The following is a 20,914-nucleotide window of genomic DNA, read 5'->3' as shown; positions in this document are numbered from 1 at the left end:
GACTATTTTAAATATGAACTTTTAATGTTTCTATTGATTAGAATATTTTTCAAGAAAACAGCTTTTAATTTAATTGGACATCAATCCTTGTTGAACATAAAGTCCAACCAACAAGCAAGTCTATGTATTAAACTGATAGACCAGTACTTAATGCTATGTATGTTTACAAACTCTAAAACAAGTAATAAAATTAGATTATCTCACTGCTGCAACTGTCTTCCCTTCCATGTGGAGGCAAACCCACTTGGGTAAAATGTTCACAAACATTTTACCGACACCTAATGGACGTGTCTAATTCCCTGATTGTTACATAGCCAATAATTGCAGACCTCTGCGATTTGGAAATTGCTTTTTTTAAAATCGCGATTATATTGAAAATGCGATTAATTGTTCAGCCCTATCGTGTATCGTGATATAGCCCAAAGATATCGTGATATTAGATTTTCTTCATATCGCCCACCCCTACCTGAAGGCCGAATTACTGATACTTCCTATTTCGAACCTGTGAGTTGCTGCGGACAGAAACTTCTGGAGCTCCTGGTCCATTTCTCCCACGACCACGTGAGTGAGGTCCTCGCTGGGCTGGTTGAAGCGCAGGCCTCCCGCGGCGTTCACAAGCCGCCGCAGCTTCTCCAGCTTCTTCTCGGGGAATCCGCTCAAATATAACTGCGACAACAACAAGCACACGAAAAAACGCCATCACCGGCTTCGTCCTTTGCGAGAATCCGGACTTTCGCTTACCGCGTTTCTCTTGACGACTGTCGTACCTTACAACCGTCCAACACGTCATCTGCCGGGCACGCGGCCAGGTCCAGGCGGTCTAAGGGATCCGGCGTCTCCACGCGACTGACTGTGACGTTGGTGAGGGCCGTGTCGTTTACCGGCACGCTAGGGTTAACGGAGATGTTGCTCAGGCCCAACAGGGACGGACCGTCTACAGAAAAAAAAAACACAAGACACCCTTAACGACCGACTTTGACAAATGGGGGAGATCCAGACATCGGAGTCGGCTGATTGCCGTATCTCTGATTTTTTAAAACTAGGGCTGGGCAAGTTAACACGTTAATTTCGCGTTAACTCATTAGACTATTAACGGCGATATTTTCTTAACGCGCGTTAACGCATGTTGCTCACATGCTTTTATTTTGTGAAGGTCTGTTGCTGCGGTGTAGGGGTTTGAATCAGAACAGTAGGTGGCGATAATGCGCCAATAACCTCGCTGTCAGCCCAGCCTCAGATTCAAAGAGGAAGAAAGGTGCTGGCCGGAAAAAAACTAAGCTGACATGCGGAAGGCGGTGTTTCCCGCAGGTACCGCGAGCGAGCTTAGGCGAGGCGGTGAGTTGGCGAACGGAACAAGTTTTGTGCGGAGCGGAGCGGAGCCAGCATCGACGCCGTCGGTGAAGTCGCTTCTCGTTTCAAAGTATCCATGTGTTTTTGCCTGTTTTTCCCTGCCATTCACTATATGCACGCGAGAAAGCAACAACAAAAAACCGCGTGTCAACGTCAAATAAACGCAAGCATATCGAGTTAGCAAGCATTTCAATTTAAAGTTCTTCCAGCATGGAATATGACAGAAACAAGTTAGTTGTAACCACTGCCAAGTTAAACTTTGGTATTGAACATAAAATGGTAATGCTGCTCCCTGCTGTTACCTCAGAAATTGCCTGTTTTTGGTAGATTTTTTCCCCATAAAGAGAATTCCCTGTCAGTGGCAATAAGCTTTAATTTATTATTATTGCTATTTTTTGTTTTACATGTTTAAGTTGAGCTTTACACTAAATATGTGTTACTGATAAGTGCTACAAATGTTACAACACTTTTGTTCATATGGCAGCAGAACATTAAAATAAAAGTGCTCTTTACACTACTTTTGAATTCATTCTTGGAGTTTGTAAATACAATGCGATTAATCGCGATTAATCAGGGCGATTAATCGCGATTAAATATTTTAATCGTTGCCCAGCCCTATTTAAAACACATAAAAAAGGGGCACAGGATATTTCCAGGCTACCTTCCCTCCTGCCGCTGCCCGTAGGCGTTGACGTCTGAGGCCGAGTGGCTGCCGATGCCTTGTGCTGCACTGCGTACTTGCTCTCGTCCTGACAGAAGCCCTTCTCTATGCTGTCGAACAGCCAGTGCAAAGAAACGCAATACACGTTCCACTTCCTGGCACATTCGTACTTCTGACCTGCAATCGCATCAAATATCCTCTCAGCAAAAAAAAGCAGCCGTCACACACACACACACATATATATATATATATATATATATATATATATATATATATATATATATATATATATATATATATATATATATATATATATATATATATAAAGCTTTTCGCTTTGCTGACACGCTTACCTGTGGGCTCGCTGACGATGAGGTGCGTGCACTCGTTCATTTTGAGCTGGCCGGTGTATTTGGCGCCGTGCTGCTCACAGAGTCGCTGCACCTCTTTGCGCTCTGCGCTGGAGAGGCCGGTCACACAGACGGTGCAGCCCAGCAGCACGGGGCACAGGTAGTCTTCAACCGGCAGGTCTGTGTACCTGAAAAGACTGGAGAGGGAAGTGCAAAGTTATTAGTTTTTGTAGGAGGCAATTATTTTTTGTTATTAATTACATTTCAATTTTTTTTGTGTATAATCTAGTTAAAGGCATACTATGCAACATTTTTCAGTTAATTAATGTGTTCCATACCGTTTTGGATGATTAAATGAGTCATTTCAGGTTGAACAAAGGTTTTCTCGGCCGCCCTGGGGGTCTGTGGGGGAAATACCGCACTTGCAATTGCAAGAGCTCTCGGCCCGCACACACAGAAGTCTCGCTTTACGGCGAGAACTCCATGTGTTTTTGCCCTGCCATTCACTATATGCACGCGCGAAAGCAACAACAAAGAACCGCAGGTTAACGTCAAATAAACATGCAAGCATATCGAGTTTTATTATTATTATTATAATCTTTTTTTTTTTTATGTTGGCGAGACGCTACCGCGGCGAGGCGGTGCCGGTAGCGTCTCGCCAAGATAGCGCTGCGGGAAGCTTGATGTTCATACCTTCACTGTGTTAGTCATTGTTTGTACTGCCGTTTTTTTCCACTTTTCGTTGCGTTCGCCTGTCTGCTAAGCTCAAAACAACCGCGCCTGGCTTGACGGAGAAACCAGAACAGCTGAGCATCTTTACGACAGTGCACTTTTACTTTCGCCCTCTGGGGGGAGCCTCGCTGGAAAATCAACCCCGGTTGCATAGTATACCTTTAAGGTTATTTATTTTACTTTATTGTTTGACATTTGTTTTGAGATTATGTGTTGGTTATTTAGTTTTCTTTGCTCCTGGTTAGTTATGAGCAATTTGGGTGGATTAAGTTTATTAATAGGCTGTCAGTGGTAGGACCAGCATGCATCTGGGTGAGCGTATGGCTTTTTTTTTACCAGCGCAAGAGAAGCAGGGAGGAAAATGTTTTTCAATTTCTGTTTGCTTGCTTGCAAAAGAGAAATAAACCATAAACTAAACGACTTTACCTGGGAAATGGATTTATTTTTGCCTGTGTAAATTACTCGTCCAAGGTGCATCTATGGCCCTTGTGGATTTTTGGAGATGTCAAAGCTGGGCCACAACACTAACTTATTGGGATTCCCGGTAAAGATGGAGCAGTAGCATGATTTCAACCTTTAATTTTGTCTCATAATTTGCTTTTACCTAGAAGGGTAAAAAAAAAAAAAAAAAAAAAAAAAAGGGTAAGAAAACATATGTACCGGTATTTCAGAGAATCACTGCTCCCTTTCTTATTGGCATATTTAACAATTCCCATAAGAAATATGACTGAGTGAAGTTGTTTATTTTTTTATTGACAAGTTTTGATCAGTAATCCATGACTTTCCGCTTCCCCAGGGTAAAAAATGACCGAGATCAAAACGTTTCTGGTGCGACTTCACCAACTTTCAAGGCGCATGAAGAGCATAAATGAACTTCAGCCACACTTGAAGGTTCAGGAACAGAATCATACATCACAAACATGTAGGGATCTTATTTGTTTGTATTTTTGTGCGAGTGAAGTACTGTTGTAAATGTGGGATTATATGCCTCTGTATGCTGATTGGTCTGTTTATGTATGTGTGAATAAGTGATTGGTTTATTTGAATTTCTCTGCATTGTACTTCTTATTTACAGACAACTGATGTGGTGATTTGTAATGCCACAACCCGAAACGCGTTGCTCTGTCAATGAAGTCTGTTCCTGAACCTGTGGCTGAAGTTTTCATCGTCCAGTACAAAAATGACCGGACACAAGGTCCTATTTCTACTGCCTAATCAGCAGGACAGGCTACAAGCCCGACACGTGTGTGAACTTTCACTGTCCTGCGACTTTCACTGGAACTGTGCGCTTTGGTCAGTTTGAGATTATTAGTTTAGGTCTGTTGGGCGGGAACCAAAGCAGAAATGTGTAGAAAAGAGTTTAATGCCGGCTGTTAAGTACGGTGGAGAAAACATGATGCTGTGGGCCGGTTTCTCTTAAGAAGGCCCTAAGAGCCTCATTAGAGTGTATGATGTCACTAACATAGCAGGACATTAAAAAAAATCTAGAACACTAAGATTATTATTATTATTTGTTCTTTAATAACATACGGCCAAATCAACACAGGAATCGTTCCCCAGAAGGACACAAAAGCAAACTTCTTTCTTGATCTTCTCGTTTTTATTAATTTCAACAAGTGATCATTTGCTGCAAAGGATTTCAGTTAGAGAGAGAGAGAGAGAAAAAGAGAGATGCTTAAAATATTAAAGAAAGGGTTGCAAAGTCGAGTGAAGCTGTGTTCATCGCTCAGTAATCAAATATAATTTCTAGGCTACTTTAAAGGAAGCCAGTCAGGAACGTCCTTGAACGAAGCAACAGGGAGGATTAAGGCGCTTACCTATCTTGTGATTTTTCCCAGCAGGCTTTGACCCACGTGGGCAACAGGATGGGCTTTCCCAGGTTGGCAGCCACCAGGTACTTTTTGCTTCCCACCTCCCCTGCAATCAGGTGTGTGACAGACACGTTAAGGTCAAGATAGACCCGCCCACCCATGAGTTGCACCAGATCCATCACCTCCGCCTGCGCAGGGAAACCAAACACGCACATTAACACATATTTTTTCACACATTTCAATATTTAATTCGAAAATTCTGCATTCATGCAAATTAACCATGGAGTAAGGGCGCATTTTCAAAACGTAAGATCAGCAGAACCAACCCGAATTGTCTTGTCCAGACTGGTGCAGGAAATGGTAATATCAGCCATTGCCATGTTATACACAGGCTTTTCTGCTTTAGGGACACAACGCTGCTGCTGCAGGCAGTACAACACCACCAGCGGACTCACTATCCTGCAGCCGAGCTGTATAGCGAAGAGAGGCGTACATTTTTAAGGCAGTTAGACATGGATCGGTTTCAGGCATAGCGTACAGAACTAAAGCCTCGTAAAAATAAAGCAGTTTTGAAATTACAAAAGAAAACCAGGTGCAGGCTGGTTTTCTGACAGGATAACATGTCAGTCATTTTTATCTATATATCCCCTTTTACAATGAAAACAAAGAAATGTGACCTTTAGGTCAAATACTGAAAAGTTGGAGATTTTTCCTTTACAGTAAAACTAATAACTGATGCTGTTTTTTTCTGTCTTATCAAAACATCAAACAGTTCATCAACAGACTTTTGCCTTTTTTGGAAAATCCGATGAAGGTTTTGGACATATCCTTTGATGCATAAATGGGGATATTCTTATAATTTACTATTGAATTCAAAACTTTTGTAAAAAATAAAATAAAAAAATAAAAAACTGGGTGAACTCATGAGCTTGTCTGAGGTCTGACTCCTGACTTTGGGACATTTGCTACAATGTTTTACCCCTTTTCCAATCTCAGCAAAGCAAATAAAGGCCACTAGTGCCACATAATCTAAATGAAGCACACGCACATTTGCCACATACTTTCCCTTTTTGCGTTATAGCCCTTCAAATATCAGCATTGGTCAAAATCTGCATTGATTGTGTAGACTTCTGACCATCTACGGTCAGGGAAAACCTGATCGTTACAGCTCAACAATTACATTTAGCAGGTGTTCATTCAATATTTGTATTAAATTCTATAAATCTAATTTAAATAATAATAAATATTATATATAAGAGTATCGTAATAGTAATAATGAAGGAACTATTCTACGTTAGCTGCATCAGAAATGTTCATTACTTTACTGTTGTACATTAAAACAAACTATAAAACAAGTGTCCAGAAGGCGTAACAAAGAGGGTTCAGACCTTCTTGCAGTGCAGGAAAGCCTGAGTGGAGAAGCTGCTGAAAACAAACAGGGACTTATCCCTCTGCTCCATCTGCAGCACATCTTCCTCCTGGATGGTTTTCAGGTACTTTTCAGACTGCAGCTCCAGAATGGCCTGCATAAATGTGACCCAGGGTTAGCACTGAACACTGAAACGGGCAACACACAGACCCGTGTACTCAAAGAGAACCAGACCCCAAGCCAAGGCAGTGATTTTTATTTATTTACCTCATATGCTTGGACTGCGTACTCTGGTTTGGATCCTTTACTTTCCACAAACTTCACAATAAAGTTCTCCTTTTCTGCTTTAGACATGTTGAATCTGCACTCCGTGGATGAGCAGAGAGGAGACTTGACATGAGTCACAAATGTGTCCGAACTACAAGTGAATGTCGAGCTTTGTTAAAGATGCAAACACCTTTGAAAACTAGCATAAACTACGTTTATTCAAGGTAGTTTAAAAAATACGTAAATGACTCACTTGTTGCAGAAAGACTCAAGACTGCCAGCAAACCTAAAGACGAGTTCTGTATCCTGACATAATTTAAAGTACACACTAGCTTTTTATTCTGGGCTAGCTTAACTTTCTCTCCAGACATCTCGCGCCGGCTTAACGTTAACCGGCTGTTTGTTTAACTTCCAAAGCGTAAAAATTATTAAACATTTTAAACGTTAACATGACGCGGCAGATATTATGTATAAAATTAAATAATAGCGCATACGGTAAATGGTGTCTTATTCATAACAGTTTGGCTAACTTGTTTACACTCTTCGCGCCTTTCACGCAACTTCCGGTGCAGCATGCTAATCAATCCGACTGGAGCCAAGCCTGCACCGGATGTTCCGCATTCATTCAGACTGGACCCGTCGCTGCTGCTGCTGCCCAACATATGGAGCCTTCCATTATTTTTTTGAACACTGTTTTTTTTAACCTGTTGTCTTCATTGAATTTGATAACCTCAAATTCAATGTCACTTTCGTGACAACAATGTACACCATCAGAAAGACTGCGTTTGTTTTAATTATGATATATATATATAAAAATCGGCTTTTTTCCCCCTTCCCAAATTTATTTAAAGACTTCAAATTACATCAAAACTGCTAAATATATAAAAAAAGAAATATCAAAATTTAAACCCTTCAAATGTCATATTATCCATTTATTATAAAATATAATACATAGTTAGGGGTGGAACCTTTATGGCGATCTAGGTCTTGTGAAAGAAGTTAAACAATGATTATTGCGTTGACTTTTTATTTTATTCAGTACGAAATATTTTCTCAGAACGCCTTTGAGGTCTAAAATACCTCATAAAACAAAATGTATATCTCTTTTCCACAGTATAACTTTATGCATTAGCATTTCATTTAGAAAAAAAGTAGTATCAGATTTTTTTTATGTATCCCACCAGTTTCAACTTTAGAGTGAAGAAGGAAACTTTTTTTTCTTAATCATATATGTTAAGGTTTATTTATGACATCTTAATAGCATAAAAAACGTATTTTACAGGAATTTATATTTACAAAACAAAGCCTAAATGATTAAAAAATATAAATATTTTTTTGTATTAAATAAAGGGGGAATGCTGGACATATGTATGTATGATATTCTAAAGGCAGTTTTTAAAACATGAACATTTTTGCCTCAAAGGGATATTAAATTTGCAAAAATGCACCACTAGACAATATAAAAGACATAAAAAGATTAAATACACTGGATTTAAAATAAATTGCTGCAAAGATTAATACCACAAGCTGTTGCCTACCCAACAGAAATGTCTATTAAGGCCAAAAGGGTTAAAGTAATCCTCATCAGTAGCTCTTTAGCCAATCTAAAGGTTATGCTTTTGTTTGTTTTTTATATTTTCTGTCCAGTTCTTATATCAAAACGCAACATAATATTGCACAATGTGCAGTTTAAAAAAATAGTAAAGTTGATTGGAGGACAAATTAAGACGTCATCCCTAAAAATACACCAGAGTTTGAGCAGAATCTGAAAGTCACATACGTACAAGAAACAGTAAACAGAATCCAGAAAAGACCTGAGAGATTCCTAATCCTGTGGTTGATGATTTACTTCAGTGGTTCTGAAAATTTCTACAATAAATGCCACCTCAGGCAGCTCTACCTTCTCTCATTCCCGGTGTACCTCCGTGACAAACGCCTGTAAAAACAGGAGTACAACAGGAGCTGAGCTTTCAGTTTCTTCTGTTTTGTGCTTTAAACAAAACCCACAAAAAGGAAAAGTACTTTTTTAATAAGAATCCAGTTTTAGTGCTTTATTTTAGCCCAGATGGGAAAATGAACAGAAAGACCTCCTGAAGAGAGAAGATTGGAGGTTTTTTAGTCCTCTCAACCCTGACATCAAAAACCAACATGGCTGTCATATATTAGAGATTCCTGACATTTTATATTTCCCTAAATCTTTTATGCACTTAGTACTGTCACCCTCGTTCACTATAGATGTTCCTGTAGAGTTTAATAGAATGAATTCCAGTTTTTTCTTACTGGCAACCAGAACATGGACAAGCTTGGCGTGAGATGTCGCAGACCCAAGTTCTTACCAGAGTTATAGAAGAGGAAGTTACCACCAGCACTTGCTCCCATTGACATATGTAATATGTCTATGCTTGCTCCTGCTTCATACTTCTCAATTTACTGCATCGCTAATATCTTGTGAGTAGCTTCTGTTTGATCCTGGAAGAGCTCACCGTTTCAGTTGTGCGCTTGTTAACGTTACAGGTTGGATTTTATTTAGCCAGTTAGTGATATATACCAGAATGTCTTTGATCACCTCTACAATCAGCCGCAGTATCTTCAGTGCTTATAACTGAGTTAGAGAGCTGTATATCTACAAGACTCCCACGTTTTCAGCCAAGTTCTCTTTAGAAATTAGCTTCAGGGGATTACATTTTTTTGTGTCTAAGGTACCCCCTCCCCTCCCAAAAAAAAGATTCTGCTGATTTATTAGTGTCTTTAAAACAAAGTGGCAACAAATATTTGTGGATAATTATGTTGTTCATCTTTGTAAAACTATAAAGCTCAGTGTTGTTGACCCTTTCTTAGAGCTTCTGTGATTAACTCTGACTGTACTAGCTGCTAAAGTCTGGACCTGATGTATTTTCAGGTCTCTGTGTTAATCAGCTTGTTAATCTATCTGCCTTTTGATAGGTAATTATAGATCATCGACGCTCTGAAAATCTGGGCAGTTTAACAGCTAAAGAGAACAAATTTAACCATTCTGATCCTTGGTGATTACTTTTTTTTGTGTGTGTGGAAAATACAGATCTTTAAACAAAGCCTGGACTGTTAAATGATGGAGCACTTTCAGGAAATTCTGCACTACCTATCAGGTATTAAATGGAATAGAGTTGGATCCTTTGGGTTAAACGCAGCTCCACACATCCCTTATCAGGTCTTGCCTAATTTTTATTTTTTTTATTTTTTTTTCAGAATTCCCAAAGAATCCAGATGTTGGATTGAAAAAGGCAAATAAATAAAACTTTCCCAAGTCTTCTAAAGAAATTCCATCTAGTTCCTTGTACAGAAGTGTTTCCTGTCAAAATGTCAAAGTCTTCTTGTCTGCAACCATGCGATTACCTTAACCTGCTGCCAGTCTTGTGCAAGCTCTGCTGTGGTGGCAACACGATTCTGTCGCACATTTTCAGAACCAGATGGTCTTGGCCATTACTGGGCACCGGAAAACCTTTAACCTTTATTCCCTACAACCAAACGTCTCTCTTAATACCATTTTGTTATGTCCGGTGCTTTATTCTCAGTAGCAATGATATTGTATAGAAAAGATTTGTTATGCGTGCAAAAATGAGAGAAACAGTGATTTTAAACATATCTGCCCTTCTTTTGCAAACATTAATTTGCTAATTTTGTTAATATTAATTTTACATGGACTGCTCATATATTGTGCTTGATGACTATATAGAAATTAAGTACTCAAACTACAAGGTTTTGCAATTAGCAGTCTTAAAGTGGGAGAAATAGTCACTACAACTGAAGCTCCAAGTTGGTAAAACATCTCTAACTACATCTCTAAAAACACAAAACAACAACACTTTAAGTTCCCTTTTATTCTTAAAATTTTATGTACAAGTGTGACTGATTTCATTTTTAAATGTACATTCAATATAGAAAGTTTATATACGTAATATTACATTGAACATTTCACAAATTGCACTAGTCTTTCACATAAGATTCAAAATCAGAGTCAACGTCATTCGTCAATCCGCAGAAGCTCATTTCCTGTCGTTACTTTAGTTTTGTATCTTTTCACTTAAATATTCTAGTGCTTTTTGCATTCTGGAGAAAGAGAGAGAGAGAGTTACTAAAACATTGGAGGCGGGGAAGAAGACGGGCCTTCAGAGAGAGACGTGTGATGAAGATCAGAGGAATCGAAGGTTGGGTATTGGAGCTGGACAAGCGAGATCAAAATTGTCTGCATCAATTTGAGTTTTTCTTCTGGGGAGATCACAAAAATTACATTTTTTTTCTTATTATTTCTGATGTCATTTATGTTTTCTTTTGCTTTTCCCAAGTCAGTAAGCTGAAGTGTTTGTAAAAGGTGAACAGGTCAGGAGCAAATATCCCAGACTGAGGTGCAGGTCTTGGGATATTAAGATCAAGACAGAAAGGAAAGAGATTCTTCAATAGTAAGACTTGGTCTTCCTGTATCTTTCTCATGAGGAGAAAAAAAAAAAAATCTAGAGTAAAAAAAAAAAAAATATTCATACAAAAAAGTAAACCTTTTACTGTCATTAGAAGAAAAAAAAAATGAAACAAAAATATGGTCATTTGTTAAAAGAAAGCTAATTTTGCGGACTTCAGTGTCATCTGTAAGCCAGGGGAAGGAGAGTCATGCTGCCGGTCGGTGACGGCCCCCTCTCCCCCGGGTCTCCCCTCTCCCGTCCCCTCCTGATGTTTTTGGGAGCTGAATGGGCCCCTCTCTGAGCCGCAGGGCAGTCTGGGAGCCTTTGGCGTGGCTCTGTGGGTCCGTCAGCCTTGGTCTCCGCTGTCGTGGTCTACAGGGGGTGGGACGCTGGACAATACTGTCGAGCCAGTTCCTGCCGTGAGGTAACCTGCAACTCCTGGACCTGCAGGTCACAAGGACACGGGTTAGACTGCAGACACGACGGGACTCAACAGGACAGACGACGAGCTAATGGGAGCTTTTTATTAATGTGCCTTTCTCCAGCTGGTAGTCATTACTTTGTTGAGCCAGATGTCGTTGAGTAAATGTAAACTTTGTCATATCTTCCCCCAGAATGTCCCTGTATTTGCTCTGTTTACTAACCAGGTGACTTCTGAATCCAACCAGTTGCACCGGATACAATGCACATCACTCTTATTACAATCTTGCTCATTTCGGAAAATCGTGTACATTTTTTTCTCTCTCACTTTATAAATATGAGCTGTGTTGTGTTGGTCTTTCAGCCCCTACACTGCAAAAACGGAACTAAAAATAAGTAAAATGTTCTAAAAATGTGTGTATTTTTTCTTGATTTGAGCAGGTAAATAAGATGGTTTGCCAATAGAATAAGATTTTTGTACTTAAAATAGGAACAACTCATCTCCATCGTCTTATTTGAAGTGCATTATATCTAATTATCTTATTTTAGGGGTCAAAATACTCATTCCATTGGCAGATAATCTTATTTACCTGCTCAAATATAGAACATTTTACTTACTTTTCAATCAGTTTTTGCAGTGTAAAATCCCAATAAAATACACAAATTTAAGACGCAACATGAGCACCGTCAAATGGAACTACAATTAAGCAAATTGTTCTTAAAATTTGTGTATTTGTCCTTGATTTTAGCAGGTACATAAGATTATCTGCCAATGGAACTTAAAATAGGAACAATTCATCTCCATCTTTTTCAAGTGCATTATATCTAATCATCTTATTGTAGGGGTCAAAATACAGATTATCTTATTTACCTGCTAAAATCAAGGATGAATACATTATTTCAAGAAGATTTCACTCATTTTTAGTTCCTTTTTGCTGTGAGGTATGAATGCTTTTGCAAGGCCCAGTATTAGCAGACATGATCAACCTAACCAAGACGAAGGAGGAAATCCTATTGCCCAAAGCTCTTAAACACAAGGAAAAGAAAAGTACATCTGTGGAAGCAGATCAGCAAAACGTCAAAGCTAGCAGCTTATCTTTTGACTACTTGCCATCTGTCAAAAACACAAAACTATGTGGACAAACACATCAGAAAAACATATCAGATGGAGCAAATGCTACAGAGTGAACTACTCATGTTTTGCATGTTTTAAATGAGAATGAGAGGGAAAAATGAGCCACAAACAAAAAAAAACTGCTTATGCAGGAAGCTTATTGTGAATGTTGGATTCCTTAAAATGACCCAACCAGAGCTCCAGTTCTAGCGCTGCTTATCCAGCAACATAAATGCTAAGGAAGGTTAAGATGTAGCCTAAAAGCAGTGGTGGAGAAAGTACTCATACAATGTACTTAAGTAAAAGTACAAATACACAGACAAATATTTACTCAAGTAAAAGTCAAAGTACCACATTATTATTTTACTTAAGTAAAAGTAAGAAAGTACAAGCTTTTAAAACTACTTAAGTATTAAAAGTAAAAGTACTTGCCAACCATAATACCTAACGGCTTATATAATGTCATTAAGTGTACCTATCGTATTTAGTTTTAATAAATCAGTAATGTACCATTTTAATGAGCAATGCTGCAGATAAAGCATGTTTTTATTGTGCTTACCCCCTGTGACAGTTTAGATTTAGATATTTTATTCTATGCATCAGAATTCCAGGGATCGATATCGATAGCGTTTAGCAACTTAACTTACCTCAATATGTTTTTTTCAAATTTGATGGTGAATTTTTGAAAGATAGAATTTCATGCTTTCGGGGAAGGCAAAGGCGGCATTGGAATCTCCAGGAAGCATTTTTTGACCCAGTTATTTCAAAGAAATCTTTTAAATAAGGCCATGGGTGGGGCAGGTCATCTAGAGGATGACTGTCCTTGGACTCCATTCTGGGAGTTAATGATTCTGCAGGTCCTGCGTACTGTGCTGCTCTTCTTGAGGGAGGGCCTAATGGTTATTTCCCGCTTTGGATTGGTTCAGCGGACTGATTCTGCTCTCGCCATTGGATACTTTCAAACTAACGAACAAATCAAAAAAACCGAAATGCGTCTTGGATGTAACGAGTAACGAAACGCTGTATAGAAATGTAGTGAAGTAGAAAGTACAGATAATTACTGTTAAATGTAGTGGAGTAAAAGTAGAAAGTATCCATTATTAAATCTACTTAAGTAAAGTACAGATACACGGAAATTGTACTTAAGTACAGTAACGAAGTACTTGTACTTTGTTACTTCCCACCACTGCCTAAAAGGCTTAAGTCTTGCTTTCTAAAAAAACAAAAACAACTTTGTTTCGTATCCTAGCCCCATTACTTGAATTGAAAGTATAACCTCCCTGCTGGCAGGTTATTCTCTGTGTCCCCCTAACTAAATAAAAATGCAAGCTAAAAAAAGTTAAATAAAAATCAAGGGGATGAGGTAGCTGCTGATTAGTACATATGCAAATAAATGAGCATTATAACTTTCAGGGCAGCCCTAAATGGGAATCGAACCGCCGCTAGCCAACCAAGGTGGCCAACGTGTCCTGATGCTGGTTCAGGAGGAAACCCTTTGCTGCCACCTAGTGGATGGAATACACCAAACTCAGCCTTGTTTTGTCCATATGCATACTAAATGATTTTTGGTATATGCTATAGTGAAATTTACCATTTCTACTTAATGTAGGGTTAGCTTGACAGGAAAACCCCCCACAAATTAATGTTTCCATATAATTCCAAGTAATTTCATACATTAAGGAAGCAGTTCCCAAACTTTTTAGCCTGTGGCCTCCAAAAATCACAGCGCCAGAGATTGGTGACCCCTTTTTTGGCAGGTGGGATTTTTTTTTCTTTTTTGGGGGCAGGGAATTATGAGAATAAAGTCATAATATTATGGGAATAAAGTCGTAAAATTACAAGAATAAATTCATATTTTTATAAGAACTCATCTGGCGCAGACTTTGGGGTTGCTGTGGAGAGACAGGATATAAATCCATATTAAAAAAGAACCTACATTACATAAAAAGCTACTAATGATTTGTTCATCACAGAGATTAGTAGATCCTCATGCAGCTCCTGCGAGAGTCTCCTGTTTTACTGGATGATGAAATGCTTATTGGATGCCCAGTGAAACTAATATTCTCTTATGAGTTGTTGTTTTTTTGTCTGATTAAGATTAATCTGTTTCATTAAAATGCAAATTGGCATTTAGATGTTGAAAGCCTTTCCTTCTGGTTTCTAAGTGAGCAAAGTTACAACCAACACTTCTGCCTTGGTTTTCAGGGTTGCAGAGTAAATTCATTGAAATATTTATTTTTGGATAACATTTTGTAGGATTTGAACCACTGTTGGTCTTCTCGCTCCTTGGTGAGTGCAACTTAGGCACAAAATGCTTTATTTACAAATACAAAACAAAATTAGGAAACTTTTTATGAATATCTTAATCCTCCACTAGCCGTCTTGACATTAGATAATGTTGTAAATGTTGTTCCTTAACTTTTTTATTAGAAAAACCTTCAGAGTGAATGAATGTCTACAGCAGTATCTATTATTTAAGTGAGATGAAGAGGCGGGGAAATGGAAAATAGGTTGATGGAACAAGGATGGAGGTACGAAAAGAAGGATAACTCTGACAGTAGGAGCCAGGCGAGAGTCTACCTGCATGAAAGCAAGAAAGAGGAGGGCTGTGAGGGCCCGGCTCTGGAGTCTAGAGCCCACCTCGCAGAGGGCTGCTGGCGGCCAGGAGAGAAGGAGTGGAAACCCCTGAGGAGGAAACGTAGGGGACAAAAGAGGGAAGGGAGGCACAGAGCCGGGAAGTTACAGGGTTTGGTAAGAAAGAGGATTGCTTGGAGGAATCGGCTGAGAGATTTTTAGGGTAAAAGCAAAGCGTTAGGTTCAATCAACAGCAGAGAGAGAAGCAAGGAGGGCTTACCTTATTAGTAACTATGTTAGCAGTTTAAAAAAAAAAAAACTTTACCTGTCAGGTAGCCTGCAGTCTGAGACTCTGAGATGAAAAGGTCATGTTTCTGGTCTTTGAAGGCACTCCACACCGAGGACCTCGCAAGAATTTCATTCACCTAAGAAGCAGCAATTAAAAAACCGTTATTAATAATAAAAAAAATGTATTCATATGATTTGATTAGTTATTAAATGTAATACCTGCTCTCCGTACTGCAGACTGCGAGTCATGGACTTGAGAGCTTTGACTATCTGGGCTTTCGTAGCAGAAGGGTTTTCTAACGTCTCCAGGCCGATGCCTTCCAGCAGCTTCAGGAGGTACGGCACCAGCTCCACTCTTAAAGCCTAGAAACCAGTTAAAGTGTTATTTCAGCCAATGGCGGGGAAGCTTAAAGAGACGCCCGCGGCTTACCTGAGCCACCAGGTCTGTCTGTTCTTTCTGAAACATGCGGTTGAGGGCTTCGCACGCCAGCCCGGCCATGTCTGCTCGGGATTTCATGCCGGCCATCAGAGGGCCGATCGTCTCCAAAGACGCCATGGAGCGCACGCACAGCTGCACGTTGTGTGGACAGTTGGAAAAGATGGAAACCCAGGTTATTACATGGTTTCTGCAAATTTTCAGATCCAAATTTAACACCTTTACAGACTTAAACGTAGCAAAGCCTATGAATAAAGGGCAGATGTGTCAGATTGCACAGTCCTGCCTTTATTCAGCCAAACAGATGCTACAACTAGGATTATTTAGTCTGTGGGTCACGTCCAAATTTAGCTTAAAAAAAGATCAATCATCAATAGATATCCTCAGGAAGACACCCTTTTCTTAGTTTTACAACAGAATGTAAGGGCAGATTTGACTGTTAGGTTGAAATCCCAAGAAAAGAAGCATAAAAAAGGAAAACAGACAAAGGCATGTTTCTAGGGGGACCTTTTATACTGCAACACCACCCAAAGAAGGAAGAAAGCTTTAAATTAGACTTGAACGCCTGTGTGGCTCCATTAGCCTCAGACGCGCAGAGGACAAAGGATCTCTGTGATCAACCTGGATGCCACTAGTAAAACTAATTTCTCTGATTATCGAATATTATTGTGGATCATAGGAGCAAAGGGGTTGCAAGAGAAGAGACTTTGAAAACATCTGAAATTAGTCATTTCTAAGTTTCTTTAGTTTTAACTTTTAAAAAAAAATGACCATTTGCTTTAAATGTGACATATTTTGTGGCAAATCTTGGTTTGATTTAGGAAAAAATGTTTAAACTAGATTCGATTCAAATAATTAACGGAAAATTGTCTGAACTTTGGATTTGGAATGTTTAAGTTTAAGTGCTAAATGTTTGTTTTCTTTGTTTTAAGGTTATCAACCTGATATTGTCTTCAATAGATCTAAAGACAAAAAGGAAAGAGAGTTGTCCCGTGCGTTCTTCCAGGTTTAGCCTTTTTTTTGTCAAGTTTGGGCAGGAGAGAGTAAAGAACTTGACCCTGACAAATGTGTGATGAACGGATGGTTGGATGGGTGCAAGAATGGACAAATGGATAGATGGATGGATCAAAAGACAAACTGAAGAAAGTATGGGTTGGACAAATGATTAATGATGTATAGATGATGGATGGATGTCAACAAATATTGTTGAAAGAATGGACAGATCAATGAAGAATGAATAAACGATAACTTGTTGGGTGTATACATGGTTTCCCCCACTGTACGTCCCAAAGCCTGCTAACAAGTGGAGAACAGCCAGAAGAAAACAGGCGAGCCTCTTTGAAGACAAGAAGCACAAAAACATTTGGAGAAAGTTTCCCAGGGAGACGGACAACAAAAGCAAAATGCTGAACGGTGCTACGTGCCAAGCTAACAATACGAGCAACTTAAAGAGGTCAGTAAAGCTCCTGTATCTGCATTAGCGAAGTTGTGATCCTCCTAGATGACATAAGCTAACGCTAGCAGTTATTAGCTTCACGGACAGCCCAATGACGGAGTTCAGTCAGTCTGAGCTGCACTATGCAACGCTCCGCTGCGTTAGTCATTATTTAAACCCCAGGACAGATAAGATGGATGGACAAATTATGATAAAAGTATGTCTAGGTGATGGTTGGCGCAACAGCTGGATCGATCGATGATTAGCTGGACAAGCAGATTAATGGATATCAGATGGTTATAACACCTTAGACCAGGAGTCACAAACATGGTGTCCGCGGGCACCAAGTAGGCCCCAAGGACCACATGTGGTGCCTATGAGCCTGTTCTCTAAAACATTATTTTATTCTGTTACCTTCCTGTTTTTTTCACACTTGCATTTATATAGATTTAATAATGACAATATCTATAACAAAGCATGAAAATTGTATTTATTTTACATAAAGTAAAAGTGAGCTCTGACTCTTCTAGTTCAAAGGTCTGTACTGGTAGCCCTTAGGAAAACACCAGTGAAGTAGCTCTCTGTTCCCCTGATTTAGACAATGACGACAGCGCTGCAAAAAAGGTAACTAAAAGTAAGTAAAATTTTCTTGAAATAAGGGTATTTGTCCTTGATTTGAGCAGGTAAATAAGCTTATCTGCCAATGGAATGAGATTTATGCACTTAAAATATGAACAACTCATCTCCGTCATCTTATTTCAAGTGCAGTTTATCTAATCATCTTATTTTAGGAGTCAAAATACTCATTCCACTGGCAAATCATCTCATTTACCTGCCCAAATCAAGGACAAATACACTTATTTCAAGAAAATTTTACTTATTTTTAGTTCCGTTTTTGCAGTGAGGGAATAATGTCTGGAATATGTAAATATTTTTTTTACCCCTAACCGGATCAAATTCAAATAAAACTTGACTTCCTGACACTTCCAGACTTTTTATGAACATCACTGCTTGGCTTTCTGCACATCAGCGTTAAGGTCCATTTATGGTGAAGACGTTTAAATGGGTAAATTATGCATTTGAGGGACTTACCTCGTTGTCTGAAAGGACGTGGATGAGGCGGATGGAGCTCTTAGGCACAGCGTTGTTTTTGTGGTTGAGCGCTGTCAGGATGCGCGGCAGGTGACCCAGAGGGGGAACCTGGTCAGCCAGATGGGTATGGGTGCTGAAAAGGCAAACGGCTGCAGTGGTCACCGTCTCCAGGCTCTCACCCTGCAGGAGACGACACGTGTCAGGCGGACGAATCACGAATACCGCTCCTCGTTAATCCTGGGGCAGATTTCGGCCGCTCACGTTGGGGTTGTTTTTCTCCAGCAGCTCACTCAGCGTTTCCAGCAGCGACACCAGGAACTCTCGAGGCTTTCGCAGAACCCACCCGGGCTGAGCGATGAAGATGCGCAGGAAGACGCCACCGACTTCGAGCTCTCCCTGTCCGGCGCCGTAAGCCACCGTGAAGTCATCGGGCAACTGATCGCACACCAAGAATCCATTTACAGTACAGAAAAAAACTAAACTCAGACACGCTTATTTACCAGCAGCTTACACTCACCTTCCAGTTGACGTCAGGATTATCCTTCTGCTGCTTAAAGTGCCTGGGAATAAAAATAAAATTAAAAAAATGAGGATTTGCTGTAACATTTCCAACCCATCCTTGTGTTTAAATGACAAATGAGACCCAACCGAGACACGTACTCGAGCATCATCTCCCGGACTGTGGTGGACACTTTCTCCCTTGAGGTGTCGTTCCAGATGAGCTCGGGGTTCTCGTGCGTTCCCTCGAATATCTGAACCGCCGCCTCGGCGTTGTCTCGCATGGCGTCCATAAACACACCGGGAAGGAAGCGCATCAGTGTCAGACGCACCTGAGAGAGAGGAGAAAAAAAAAAAAAAAAAACTTCAAAAAGGTTGACCGAGCCGAAGATATGAACCTGAAAGGAGCGCTTTTAGGCTACGTTCACACTGCAGGTTGATTTTTTTGTGCTAAAAACTTTTTGAGCTGGCCGTTCATCCTATTATTAACCCTTAAACAGGCAGGAGTGGAAAATAAGTTGCAAAAAATAATTAAATTGTATGACTTATCTCTTTAGGCCCTAAGTGAAATATTTCCACATTCAAAATTTATATATATTCAATATTTTGGATTTTATGAGTTGTATCTCTCAGGATACGTTGCCCTATTAAGGTATAAACAGAGCCCCAATGATAAACATATTACTGTTCAATTTGATGAAGATAAATTATACATTCTTGTATTCCTTGGTTATTTACATTACACATAGCACTTTTAAAGTTTATTTTATTCATTTTTACCAATACTCCAATTTTACTAATCTTATAACAAAGTGACACAAAAACGTAACATATTTAAGTTTTTGTGCACTAAAGATTACACAAAAACAAAACACAGCAATTTCATTTTGCATACACAACGTGTTGGTGAAATTAAGATATTACTTTAAATGCAAACTGCATCAGACTTCTTGTCTGAACGGTTCAAGACCGCAAAGCGACCCGCATGCGCAGATAACAGAAGGAGACGTCACACAGCAGCGCACTCTTTACAGAAGTAATGGTGAATGTAATTGTTTCTAGAAGTGTTCAATAAAGTTTTTAAAAAAAACAAAAACTCGAAAAAAAACAAAAAAAAAGACGTGGATACTGACCGGCTTATCTCTTTGTTATTATCAGAAAGCTGTTGAGCAATGGGAGTCGACAATATTAAAGGTATACTATGCAACCGGTGTTGATTTTCCAGCGAGGCTCCCCCCAGAGGGCGAAAGTAAAAGTGCACTGTTGTAAAGATGCTCAGCTGTTCTGGTTCCTCCGTCAAGCCAGGCGCTTTGGTTGTTTTGAGCTTAGCAGACAGGCGAACGCAATGAAAAGTCGAAAAAAACGGCAGTACAAACAATGACTAACACAGTGAAAGTATGAACATCAAGCTTCCCCTAGCGCTATCTTGGCGAGGCGGCCAGCCGCTGCCGCCGCCGCCTCGCCGCGGTAGCGTCTCGCCAACATAAAAAAAATAAAATAAATAATAATAAGGGTTTCCCACAGCGCTATCTTGGCGAGACGGCAACTCACGCTACCGCCTCGCCAACATAAAAAAAAAGAAAAAAAAAAAAAATTAAAAGAAAAAAAAAGAAAAGAAAAATAATAATAATAATAATATTAATAAAAATAATCGATATGCTTGCATGTTTTACGTTAACACGCGGTTCTTTGTTGTTGCTTTCGCGCGTGCATATAGTGAATGGCAGGGGAAAAAAACAGGCAAAAACACATAGATACGCCAGCCGCTCCGCATGCCTTTCACTGGGGGCGTGTAGCAGTTCTCGCCGTAAAGCAAGACCGACTTTCGCGGTCTTGCACGAGACTTCTGAGCCTGTGAGTGCGGGCCGAGGGCTCTTGCAATTGCAAGTACGGTATTTCCCCCACAGACCACCAGGGCGGCCGAGAAAACCTTTGTTCGACCTGAAATGACTCATTTAATCATCCAAAACGGTATGGAACACATTAATTAACTGAAAAAATGTTGCATAGTATGCCTTTAAGACCACATCATAGAAAGATGTAAGGTAGTAAGTAAGGTAAGAAGAAAGCAGAGCAGATATTAA

At 39.6% G+C, this 20,914-nt stretch overlaps 2 protein-coding genes across 6 annotated transcripts in view; both read right to left on the bottom strand.

Annotated features, from left to right (window-relative positions):
* topbp1 (DNA topoisomerase II binding protein 1) overlaps nt 1-7,124 on the bottom strand; it is a 35,841-nt gene extending 28,717 nt beyond the window's left edge. For 2 of the 3 annotated variants that reach the window (XM_036125218.1, XM_036125220.1), the window contains exons 1-9: nt 6,794-7,124; nt 6,541-6,691; nt 6,293-6,427; nt 5,231-5,374; nt 4,911-5,092; nt 2,365-2,558; nt 2,012-2,188; nt 768-934; nt 503-666 (exon numbers count right to left, since the gene is read on the bottom strand). In XM_036125218.1, the coding sequence (XP_035981111.1) occupies nt 503-666; nt 768-934; nt 2,012-2,188; nt 2,365-2,558; nt 4,911-5,092; nt 5,231-5,374; nt 6,293-6,427; nt 6,541-6,627 (1,250 nt within the window). In that variant the 5' untranslated portion in view covers nt 6,628-6,691; nt 6,794-7,124. The remainder of the gene's footprint in view (nt 1-502; nt 667-767; nt 935-2,011; nt 2,189-2,364; nt 2,559-4,910; nt 5,093-5,230; nt 5,375-6,292; nt 6,428-6,540; nt 6,692-6,793) is intronic. The other variant, XM_036125219.1, reaches the window with a different exon arrangement.
* A 3,253-nt stretch (nt 7,125-10,377) lies between these two features.
* The window catches only part of LOC105932912 (dnaJ homolog subfamily C member 13), a 52,376-nt gene continuing 41,839 nt past the window's right edge, over nt 10,378-20,914 (bottom strand). Inside the window, exons 49-57 of one of the 3 annotated variants that reach the window (XM_036125178.1) lie at nt 18,993-19,162; nt 18,850-18,892; nt 18,594-18,767; nt 18,333-18,512; nt 15,800-15,940; nt 15,589-15,732; nt 15,407-15,506; nt 15,088-15,192; nt 10,378-11,417 (exon numbers count right to left, since the gene is read on the bottom strand). In XM_036125178.1, coding sequence (XP_035981071.1) covers nt 15,137-15,192; nt 15,407-15,506; nt 15,589-15,732; nt 15,800-15,940; nt 18,333-18,512; nt 18,594-18,767; nt 18,850-18,892; nt 18,993-19,162 — 1,008 coding nt within the window. In that variant the 3' untranslated portion in view covers nt 10,378-11,417; nt 15,088-15,136. The remainder of the gene's footprint in view (nt 11,418-15,087; nt 15,193-15,406; nt 15,507-15,588; nt 15,733-15,799; nt 15,941-18,332; nt 18,513-18,593; nt 18,768-18,849; nt 18,893-18,992; nt 19,163-20,914) is intronic. The other 2 variants (XM_036125176.1, XM_036125177.1) reach the window with 2 other exon arrangements.

Source organism: Fundulus heteroclitus, chromosome 21 (genome assembly GCF_011125445.2).
Source record: "Fundulus heteroclitus isolate FHET01 chromosome 21, MU-UCD_Fhet_4.1, whole genome shotgun sequence".
NCBI lineage: Eukaryota > Metazoa > Chordata > Actinopteri > Cyprinodontiformes > Fundulidae > Fundulus > Fundulus heteroclitus.
The sequence above is the reverse complement of the archived record's forward strand: the minus strand, read 5'-3'. Positions and strand labels throughout refer to the sequence as shown.